General features: G+C 43.6%; 2 protein-coding genes across 3 annotated transcripts; both read left to right on the top strand.

The window, feature by feature from the left end:
* Nucleotides 1-364: 364 nt before the first annotated feature.
* On the top strand, nt 365-3271 carry LOC306705082 (actin-binding protein WASF3-like; the record flags this gene model as incomplete). Its single annotated transcript, XM_079171749.1, has 8 exons — nt 365-497; nt 1181-1315; nt 1395-1548; nt 1634-1751; nt 1850-2034; nt 2420-2644; nt 2736-3025; nt 3114-3271. 8 exons carry the CDS (start codon nt 365-367, stop codon nt 3269-3271), a joined length of 1398 nt encoding a protein of 465 aa, XP_079027875.1.
* Nucleotides 3272-4838: 1567 nt separating this feature from the next.
* Nucleotides 4839-10132, top strand: LOC306704788 (V-type proton ATPase catalytic subunit A-like). 2 transcript variants are annotated; one of them, XM_079171306.1, is made up of 15 exons: nt 4839-4887; nt 5389-5486; nt 5924-6052; nt 6213-6427; nt 6510-6647; nt 6749-6900; nt 7033-7195; nt 7347-7455; nt 7729-7851; nt 7933-8047; nt 8302-8365; nt 8469-8672; nt 8902-8996; nt 9167-9338; nt 9430-10132. In XM_079171306.1, the coding sequence occupies exons 2-15, from the start codon at nt 5405-5407 to the stop codon at nt 9520-9522; spliced, it is 1854 nt and encodes a 617-aa protein (XP_079027432.1). In that variant the 5' UTR covers nt 4839-4887; nt 5389-5404; the 3' UTR covers nt 9523-10132. The 2 variants fall into 2 exon arrangements, with proteins under 2 accessions (XP_079027432.1, XP_079027431.1); XM_079171305.1 differs by having other exon boundaries at nt 7729-8047.
* Nucleotides 10133-10426: the final 294 nt, after the last annotated feature.

Genomic DNA, 10426 nt, shown 5'->3' with positions numbered 1-10426 from the left:
TGACAAAAAAAATGATAACAGTCTGCTGACTTACATGTTAATTTCAGTTAGATAAAATAGACAATTATAGCTATTTATATATTTTATTTGTGTTCATTTGTATTTGACACCTGTGAAATTATAGAGAAAGTACAGAAAATCATTCCCGACACAGTATCAGTTGCATGCATTAACCGGGATTCAAAGACTAAAAGCATTGGTCAGTTTAACATGAATGCATTTAGACACCTCGTTTGACACACTTGATGTAGCTTTATGAAGATGGTTTAATGAGTCCATATAGTTGTAGCCTGCAGGTAGTACTATGGTATACAATGTCCTCTGTCCCCCAGCAGGTGCTGTGGCTGAGATGTGAGAGAAGGTCATGCCTTTGCTCAAGAGAAACATTCAGCCTCGGCACCTGTGCCACGGTGCAGTGCCTGATGGGATTGGCAACGAGCTGGAATGTGTCACCAACAACACGCTGTCCGCCATCATCCGCCAGCTCAGTAGTCTGAGTAAGATCACAGTTACTCATATTCAGTTTGTATCACGGCATGTTCAGATGCTTCTTTAATGGGAGATCATTGCAGGAGGGAAAGACAATTTTGGGAAGCAAATTTACTCCTGGACATCTGGCCCAAGAAAGCTCTGATTAGTGTGTGTGTGTGTGTGTGTGTGTGTGTGTGTGTGTGTGTGTGTGTGTGTGTGTGTGTGTGTGTGTGTGTGTGTGTGTGTGTGTGTGTGTGTGTGTGTGTGTGTGTGTGTGTGTGTGTGTGTGTGTGTGTGTGTGTGTGTGTGTGTGTGTGTGTGTGTGTGTGTGTGTGTGTGTGGATTTAGTGAAGTTACAGGAGCTTAGAGCTTACCGTAAAGCTTTGTACGGTCAGATAAGATGGAGAGTGGGTGGGCGGAGACACAAACATAGGCAGTCTAATGATAGCTTCTACATTAAGTGGATCAGAGCTGTTTGACGTGTGCCATTAAGGTTGTTGTGTGTTTGCGGGGACCAAACACTGAATGTGTATAATCCAGAGGAATAGAGAGCATTCAGAAATGTACAAACATTAGAAGATATATATTTTCCTCTCTCATGCAATATGCTGCACTTATTTCTTTACCTCAGAGGTTTCAAACACCTTTCTATGTATTGACAGCTACCTTACCTTCACTGCTGGTTCTTTGCCCCCTTTTTTTTTTGCAGGTAATCATGCAGAAAATGTTTTCGGGGAGCTTTTCAACGAGGCCAACACTTTCTACGTGCGCGCCAACTCACTCCAGGATCGTATCGACCGCTTGGCCGTCAAGGTCACCCAGCTGGACTCCAGCGTGGAGGAGGGTTAGTTCTGTCTGTTGATTTCATGACTTATTTTCATTCTCACATGCACCGTATTAAAGTTGAACCGCCTGTTTCATAGTCTCTCTTCAGGACATTAACCTGAGGAAGGCATTCAAAAGCTCCACTGTCCAGGACCAGCAGGTTTTGTCCAAAGGCAGCACTCCGAAATCAGTGGCTGAGATGCACAACAGCAGCGACAAGCCTCCTCCCCTCAGCGACCTCACTGCCTACAGGTGCTGCATGCTTTGGAAAAAAACTACAACATCTGAACCATGGACATTTCCAGTTGTCTCATTTTTTTTTTTTATTTGAATACAGAGAGGATTCCACTGATGCCATGAAGTTCTACTCAGACCCGTCGTACTTTTTTGACTTGTGGAGGGAGAAAATGCTTCAGGACACGGAGGATAAGAGGAAAGAAAGAAGGAGGCAAAGGGTGAGAGCTCACCTTTTACCCACTGCTTTATTTTCATGTATCTATTTGGCGAGTGGGGTTTTCAACTCCTTTGCTGTCCCTTCATCCATCTTTCCCAGGAACAGAAGAGATGTGTGGAAAGCAGCACCCTTCAGCGCGAGGTGAAGAAGGTGAGAAAGGCCCGAAACCGCAGGCAGGAGTGGAACATGATGGCATTCGACAAAGAGCTCCGTCCAGATCACCGCCATCCGCAGAGTCTTCAGCGAGCGGCATCATCCGAGGGCTCGCTCTCCCCAGACGGCAGGTTAGTGCTTATTTTCTGACAGAAAGTAGAGATGCAACCTCGGGAATTTATGTTTTTAAATGTCACAAAATGCATTCTCTCTGTCCCTATGTTTCCTGTCAATCTTTTAAATAGCAAAGAAAGGTAACATGTATCTTTAAACAAAAGATGTACTATATGCAGAAATATGATAATCAAAACAAAATCTAGAACACTGGAAATTGTAGAGAAAATCCAAGACAAAGATTGGGAGGAATGAAATATACAGTGTACTTTAGCAGGAGGGGTAAATCCTTTTTTCATGAATAGGACCTTGTGGCTCAAATAGCAATAGTTTCTGTCGTGTAAAGCTTGAATTTCTATTTGATAACAAATCCACCATCTGGATATTTCATTGTTTATCCAGGCCTGACCTCCTGGGATACCCCGTCCCTCCAGTACCCGCCCAGGCTGCTTGTAATCACGCTAAGTCACGTGATTACGTGCCTGGGAGCGTACACCCCTCACCACCTGTGGAGCATGAATACCACAGCATTGATGTCAACTACAAGAGTGTAACCTATGCCACAGCAGCAGAGCCTCTCGCTGCGGACCGAATGAACGGTCCAACACTTCCGCCTGCAGATTACAAGTATGTTTTTTGTTGCATAAGCAGAGAAGGAATGAAATATAATATCTCTTTTCCACTGCAACATAATCCTCTTTCTTTCACTGTCGACCAGCTCTCTCTCCCCGACTCCTGGCCCGGGCCCACCCATCCCATCAGCCCAGACAGCCTTTGGTTTTCCTCTGGGTGCGCAGCCACCAACACCACATAATGGAGTTATGCACGTAGGCCCAGGCTACCCGCTCCCACCTGTGCCTCCTCCAGGGTCGCACATGTTCCCTCCTCCTCCACCCCTCCCTCCCCCGGGTGCATCCTCACACCTAGCAGGACACAGCGGAGGCGGCAGAGCTCAGACTAAACCCGTGAGGGATGGGAGAAGTGACCTGCTGTCCGCCATCCGCATGGGTGAGTCGGGGTATTGGCATTGTTTCTGTACTCTATATGTTCTGTGTGGGACAGGCGAACAATGTGTGATCTTGTGTGCCCTTATTAGGCATCCAGCTGAAGAAAGTGCAAGAGCAGCAGGAACAGCAGAACAAGCGGGAGCCGGCGGGGAACGACGTGGCCACCATCCTGTCTCGGCGCATTGCGGTGGAGTACAGCGACTCTGATGAGGACTCTGAGCTGGATGAAAACGAGTGGTCGGACTGACCAAGCAGCACGCACATGTGGCATCTAGCTGAAGTTTTGCTTCACTGGATCTTCAATGGATATAAAGCAGAACTGTGAATTACTCTCTTTGGCTCCATCTAGTGGACTCTACATGCCATCCCACTGCTGCCAGAGCACAGTCACTTTATCTTGCATGAGTAATGTGCTGATTCACATTCAGAAGTTATGACTTTGCCAATCTAAACTGTGCGTTCTGATAAAATGTCCTCACCTGGTAAACGGACACCTTGAACACACCGTACTCACTGATGAAATGTGCAGTAGACCCTAACACTGATGTCCCAGTACGAGGCCTTTTTCACTGAAGACATTCTGACGTTGCAGTGGGAAAAGCACAGGTATAAATAATAAAATGATTGGCTGCATTCCATTAAGCTGCTTCAGTTTCAAGATCCTGGTAATGTGCACGCCGACTCATTGTCACACCGTCATGGCTTAGGCTACTGGGACACTTGAAAAGAACAGAGCCGTCATTGAAGTTATAAGTTGTACTTTTCCTAATATGACAAGTGAAAATGTCTATTATGGAAAAAGGCCTATTATTTATAAATGAGTGCAGCAATATATGAAGTAAACGTTGAAGGATTTCAGTGTGTATTTTCATCATTTTATGAAATTACACATCTGTGATAATATTTTGGACTAAATGTACCCCTCCCTATATTATGTGAATGTTTGACGAGTAATTCCATGCAACATTTTGTAATTGCTACCTCAATCTGTCACCATTCCACTACCCACGAGATGTATCATGACCGGTCTGAATACAGTTTTGTTCTGCCATTAAATTATTATTTATTGTGATGTGTCTTTGAAAATGTTGACATATCATTTAAAAAAATTCAGTATTAGCTAGAAAATCATGTTGTGATTGTCTCTTCCTTTACTATTTTATTCTTCCTCTATAGTAGCTATATTTATAGTATAACCTAGATAGTATAACACATAGTATTGTTTGTATTCATTAGAAGATATGCAAAAGATTTATTATTTTTGTAATATGGACATACGTGTCTGAAATAAAGTTGAATTAAATTGAAAGTTAACATTGTGGGTGTGTGCACATGGCAGCCATTCTTTTAGATGCCAATCAGCATCTGACAGTGTTATCTTGAAGCTATTGTGAATTTTTCAATAGGTTAAAAATCACAGTCGTATCTGATAATCCCGACATAGATGCCACTCAATGATTGAATAAAATCCTGTATGAATCACCATGGGACTAGGTATTTGTGTGCCATGTTATGAAGTAGTTAAAGTTAAGTGTGTGGTTGTTACCGAGGTAAAACCCGTAGCCAAAAAGCTAAAACATAAATGAAGTTGCTAATATATTGTTGTTATTCATTTATATCCAGCAGAGGACAGTAATGCGCCTGGTGGAGGTTTAAACCGGCGGAACTTATCGTCGACTGGGAAACTGTTGAGCTTCGGACGCCATTTTGGCTCGAGCCCATTTAATACAGAGCGAACCAGCGGAGCCACAATGGAGATGTTTTCTTCCCGTGACAGTCCGGTGCCTGGCAGGTGATTACCGCAGTGAAGCTCCGCCTCTGCTACGTGAAACACAAACCTGGAGAACAACACATTAAGACACGGTAAGATATTTATATTTACTGTATAATATGAGGTTTTAACGTTTCCTGCCAATCTAGGACCAAATGTTGCGCGAAGGATCGTCACTTTAGCTCAACCTCTATGTGATGATGATGAGGATAGCTTGTGTTTGCTAGCTATGTAGCCTGATCTAGACGCGCACACGCACAAATCAGCTTTGCGTTTAATGTTACGTGTCTGAAGTGACAACCATTATGACGCCATCTGGCTAGCTAGCATGTCCTCAGCGATGAAGAGTGACTAGCTCAACCTTATCTTTAACCCTGGGTGGAGAGGAAAACACTCATCTGAGTTAGCTTTTGACCTTCCACTGACTGCCATTTATCCTGTGGAGAGCACTGTGCTGCAACTCTGTTAAGTGTAATGGTAGTGCATGCTGTGTGTGTGTTAAACGATGTTAAAGATGTGTCTGCTCAGTGTATTCAGTTTAAATTAGAAGCATCCGTGTCTCATAGTAGTTCCTCCTTTTTTTATTTTTGCAGGACAGAATCTATCAAGATGGATACCTCAAACCTTCCCAAGATCCAGGATGAGGATCGAGAAAGCGAGTTTGGATTTGTGCATGGAGTCTCTGGGCCAGGTCTGCTTTACTGCCCTTTTTCTTTAAATGGATAGATTGCATTGTTTTGCATTTAATTGTCCAAAAGCCAGGTGCTATTTTGCATTAATAAAAAAGAAATCGGACTAACTGTTGATATAGAATATTAGGATGTTTGGTGATTTTCAGCATAATTCACATTCCAACAGATTCATTCATTGTTTATATATTCTTTTCAATTCTTTATATAGAAGATAGTTGAGAACATTTCACCAACTATGAAGAAATAGCCTTGCAGTTACAGCTAGCACTAGAAGTGCTAAAAACCCCATTATCCTTTTTATAAACGATATGCATCCTATAACCTTTTTCATATACACGTTCTGAAAGGGGGATTTATAGGAACAAAAATGTACATTAACATGTTGGGTTAACTCCATAAAGTGTCACTGTATAAATGTCTGTATTTCTTTTAACAGTGGTGACAGCGACTGCGATGGCCGGAGCAGCCATGTACGAGCTGGTTCGTGTCGGTCACAGTGAGCTGGTGGGAGAAATCATCCGTTTAGAGGGAGACATGGCGACTATCCAGGTCTACGAGGAGACTTGTATCCTTTCTGCCTACCTCTGTTATACATGTAGCAAGTCAAGAGCGTCCTTAAAACTAGATTCACGTATTGAATGTTACAAAAGACACATTTTAGAGCTTCTTTACTCGTGTTAAAAGTGCTTGCGGTTTGTGCGGTTTACCTTAACTTGATGCCACAGCCGGTGTGTCCGTCGGTGACCCTGTCCTTCGGACGGGGAAACCCCTCTCTGTGGAGCTTGGACCGGGAATCATGGGCTCCATCTTTGACGGTATCCAGCGTCCACTGAAGGACATCAATGACCTCACTCAAAGCATCTATATCCCAAGAGGAGTGAACATCGGTGCTCTCAACAGAGACCTGAAATGGGAGTTTTCCCCCGGCCAGAGTCTTCGGGTAAGATAAATAGTCTTGAGTGTGGTGTGAATGTGTGTACTCTGTTAATGTTCTGACTAATTGCACACTATCTCCTCCCTAGGTCGGCAGTCACGTGACAGGTGGCGATATCTACGGCATGGTGTTCGAGAACTCTCTAATAAAGCACAAGCTGATGCTTCCACCTCGCAACAGAGGCACCGTCACCTACCTAGCCCCCCCTGGAAACTACGACATTTCCGTGAGTGTTTGATCAGAGGCAAAAACGCTCGTTTGTTGGATGAAAATTTCTGTGGGACTGATTTTTTTTTTTTTAATTTATTTTGATCTCGTTGCATTCAGGATGTGGTTCTGGAGCTTGAGTTTGAGAGCGTGAAGGAGAAGTTCACCATGATGCAGGTGTGGCCGGTACGACAGATTCGCCCAGTGACCGAGAAGCTACCGGCTAATCATCCGCTGCTGACGGGTCAGAGAGTTCTGGACGCACTTTTCCCGTGAGTAGTTGATTTTTATTTTTTTTTAGCAACTTCAGCCTCTATTTTACCAATTTAACTACTTTATTTTATATTGTATGATTTCAAATCTGTGAGCCGCAAATTGAACCGCGTGCTCTCCGTGCTGTACAGATGCGTGCAGGGCGGCACCACTGCTATACCCGGCGCCTTTGGATGTGGAAAGACGGTGATCTCGCAGTCGCTGTCCAAGTATTCCAACAGTGACGTCATTGTCTACGTTGGCTGCGGAGAGCGTGGAAATGAAATGTCTGAAGTGCTGCGGGATTTCCCCGAGGTAGGAGGAAGAAAGAAAAGTTTCAATTTGTCTTATCTGTGATTTTTAAATAAGAATAAACGAGTAAAGAGAAAGATGATTTTAAAATTATTTTAGAGCAAAGATGTCAGCGTTCATATTATATTATGTTAACACTGCTCTTACCCAACAGCTTACTATGGAGGTTGATGGCAAGACTGAGAGCATCATGAAGAGAACAGCACTGGTTGCTAATACATCCAACATGCCTGTGGCTGCCAGAGAGGCCTCAATTTACACAGGTACCAACCGTTCACTTTATAGAGAACAGTCTCTTTGTTTAAGCTCCAGTGCAAGTGGACGTTTGTGCCAAATTTAAAGAAATCTGGCTCAAAGCGTTCCTGAGAAATACGTTCACGAGAACGGACCGCACGGAGAACTTGAAAACCTAATGCCTCCGTCCACGGCTGGCACACAAAGGCATAAATACAAAGTGAATCGTCCCCTTCCTGTTACTTTATAAGCAGTGTGGAAAACGCTTCCAATTTGTAAACCGAATGCATTTACCTCTGCAGGGATCACGCTGTCGGAATACTTCCGAGACATGGGCTATCATGTGAGCATGATGGCCGACTCCACGTCTCGATGGGCCGAAGCTCTGAGAGAAATCTCTGGAAGATTAGCGGAAATGCCTGCTGGTAAGTTCATGGTGGATGTGATTGATTTGTATGTATTTGCCAGGACGCTGTGGGACAGTTTGTGTCCGTCTTTGTCTGCAGACAGCGGGTATCCTGCTTACCTGGGCGCCAGGCTCGCCTCCTTCTATGAGCGCGCTGGACGTGTGAAGTGTCTGGGAAATCCAGAGAGAGAAGGCAGCGTCAGCATCGTAGGAGCGTGAGTGGACTTTCATATAAGCAGTGAAAATTAGGTCATTTTCCAACATCTGTTCTACAACTTTAAATCAAGTTGGTGCATTAAAATCACAGATCAAGGATTAAAAATGAATGTTCTACCTTCCTAGCAGCTATTGCTCTCAGCTAAGCTTTGTGATAAACAAAACAAACCTAAGACATGCAAGGTGCGTTATTTATATATTATATATCAATTATTAGACTGACTTTTCCTTAAATACTGTGCTTTCCTGTTAGTGTGTCGCCCCCTGGTGGAGATTTCTCAGACCCTGTCACTTCAGCCACATTAGGCATTGTTCAGGTAAGCGCTGAGTATTAGCTCCTTACATTTAATCTTGCAGTCAATATATCTTTTTTGCACACCATTCTTGGCGTGTGTTGATCTTCTTTGTCTTTTTTTTTAGGTGTTTTGGGGATTGGACAAGAAGCTGGCTCAGAGAAAGCACTTCCCTTCAGTAAACTGGCTGATTAGCTACAGCAAGTACACACGAGCTCTGGATGAATACTATGACAAACATTTCCCCGAGTTTGTTCCTCTTCGTACGAAAGCCAAAGAGATTCTACAGGAGGAGGAGGACCTGGCTGAAATCGTGCAGCTTGTTGGCAAGGTGAGGTTTAAGATTAAAGAACACGGTTCTAACCTTTTTCTCCAGATGCAGACATATTTACAGCCGGATAATCGCTGCATTTGATGTGTGAAATCTGTGTTTTATAGAAGAGGCTTCTGCTAGAGCTATCGAGTTAATGATGCCTAGTGTTAGCATGCTGACCTGGTTAATCAACAACTCCTGAAAGGAATCAATTTGACTGATCCTCGTGATCTTGTTTCGCTCACAGGCTTCTCTTGCCGAGAGCGATAAGATCACTCTGGAAGTTGCAAAGCTCATTAAGGACGACTTCCTGCAGCAGAACGGTTACACCCCCTACGACAGGTGAAGACCACAAAAGCACACATCTTCTCCATTCAGCGGGCTTGAAGTGGCTCTCCCATCCAAGTGATTTCTGTGGAAACAATGAAAAACTATGTCTCTGAATATTTTGACGTCACTTGATGGTTACATGAACTGTGAGCTTCACACGTTCTTCCTCTCCCCACACACAGGTTCTGCCCCTTCTACAAAACGGTTGGCATCCTCTCAAACATGATCTCTTTCTACGACATGGCCCGACACGCGGTGGAGTCCACGGCACAGAGTGACAACAAAATCACCTGGGCTATGATCAAGGAGCACATGGGAGAGATCCTGTACAAAATCAGCTCCATGAAGTTCAAGGTACGGTTGCGTGAAGGGTTTTATACGTCCGTGTCTAGATTTTTTTTATCGGCCAAGATAAATAACTTTTATTCTCTGTTCAATTCTTCAGGACCCTGTGAAGGATGGCGAAGTGAAGATCAAAGCCGAATTCGCCCAGCTGGTGGAGGACATGCAGAACGCCTTCAGGACCCTGGAGGAATGAGCTTCCTACCAGTCGGCTCCTCTCCCAAAATATCCAAACCCCAGTGCAGTGCAACATAGTGCAGATTGAATGGCCCGTGTTCTTAATGTCTGCCTCAGTCATGTGAACTCTTTTATTCCTTGGTGTTTACGTCTCCTTAAAACATTCCTGCACAAATTTCCTTTTCGTTTAGTTGATTTTAGACTCATCTACTTTAAGAAACACAGTGCTGGAATCCCCCCTTAATAAACACCTGAAACTAGGGTTTACTCAGTGAATAGCAACATGCCAACATGTTGTGGTTAAAATCAGTGGGCCCCAATCAGGAGCTTTACTTGCACTCAACCAATGGCTGCATCAAAGAGTGGACAGGGATGTTTCTTTTCCCCCAGATGTAACGGTGATCAATACATATTATCAATCAAATGGGATCATGCACAAAGGCAAAGGGACGGATGCACTGCGTATCGGGGGGGCTAAAGGCATTCTTCCACCTCTCTTACCTCTTAAGTGTGATAGTAATGTTGTGGACAAAATACTTGATATTATTTGCGAAAATGTGAATGAATGAGTCTGTTAGAGTTGTGTTGTATCAGATGTCACGCTATTATATTCGTGGTACGTTGCTGTCTCCTGAAATAAATGTTTAAAAAAAAATAACTAAAGTTTATTGTGTTTGTTCATCATGTTCATGGGAAGTTTGATGACTGTTTGTCGCTGCTTAATGTAATTTACACAATCACTTTCTGGTGTCTCCAGAAATGTTCGATCTTTAATTTACAAAGCAAACTCCACTCGTCTGATAGGCCGCTCTATAAAGCTGAGTATGAATACACTTGATTACAAATAGTAATCTTAAACTGATGGGAACAGGAAAGCGACATGAAGTCTACTTTTACCTTTTGAACCAGCTGAACAATAGTGA

The sequence above is a fragment of the Pholis gunnellus genome (assembly GCF_910591455.1).
Source record: "Pholis gunnellus genome assembly, chromosome: 13".
In the NCBI taxonomy this organism is placed as follows: Eukaryota; Metazoa; Chordata; class Actinopteri; order Perciformes; family Pholidae; genus Pholis; species Pholis gunnellus.
This window is presented reverse-complemented; position numbering and strand designations above follow the sequence as displayed.

Excerpts from the sequence above, each read along its gene's own strand:
- LOC306704788 (XM_079171305.1), top strand. The coding sequence starts at position 5,405 with ATGGATACCTCAAACCTTCCCAAGATCCAGGATGAGGATCGAGAAAGC. Across the intron at positions 6,648-6,748 it reads CTGGAAACTACGACATTTCC|GATGTGGTTCTGGAGCTTGA; the intron begins GTGAGTGTTTGA and ends CGTTGCATTCAG. Across the intron at positions 8,366-8,468 it reads CCACATTAGGCATTGTTCAG|GTGTTTTGGGGATTGGACAA; the intron begins GTAAGCGCTGAG and ends CTTTTTTTTTAG.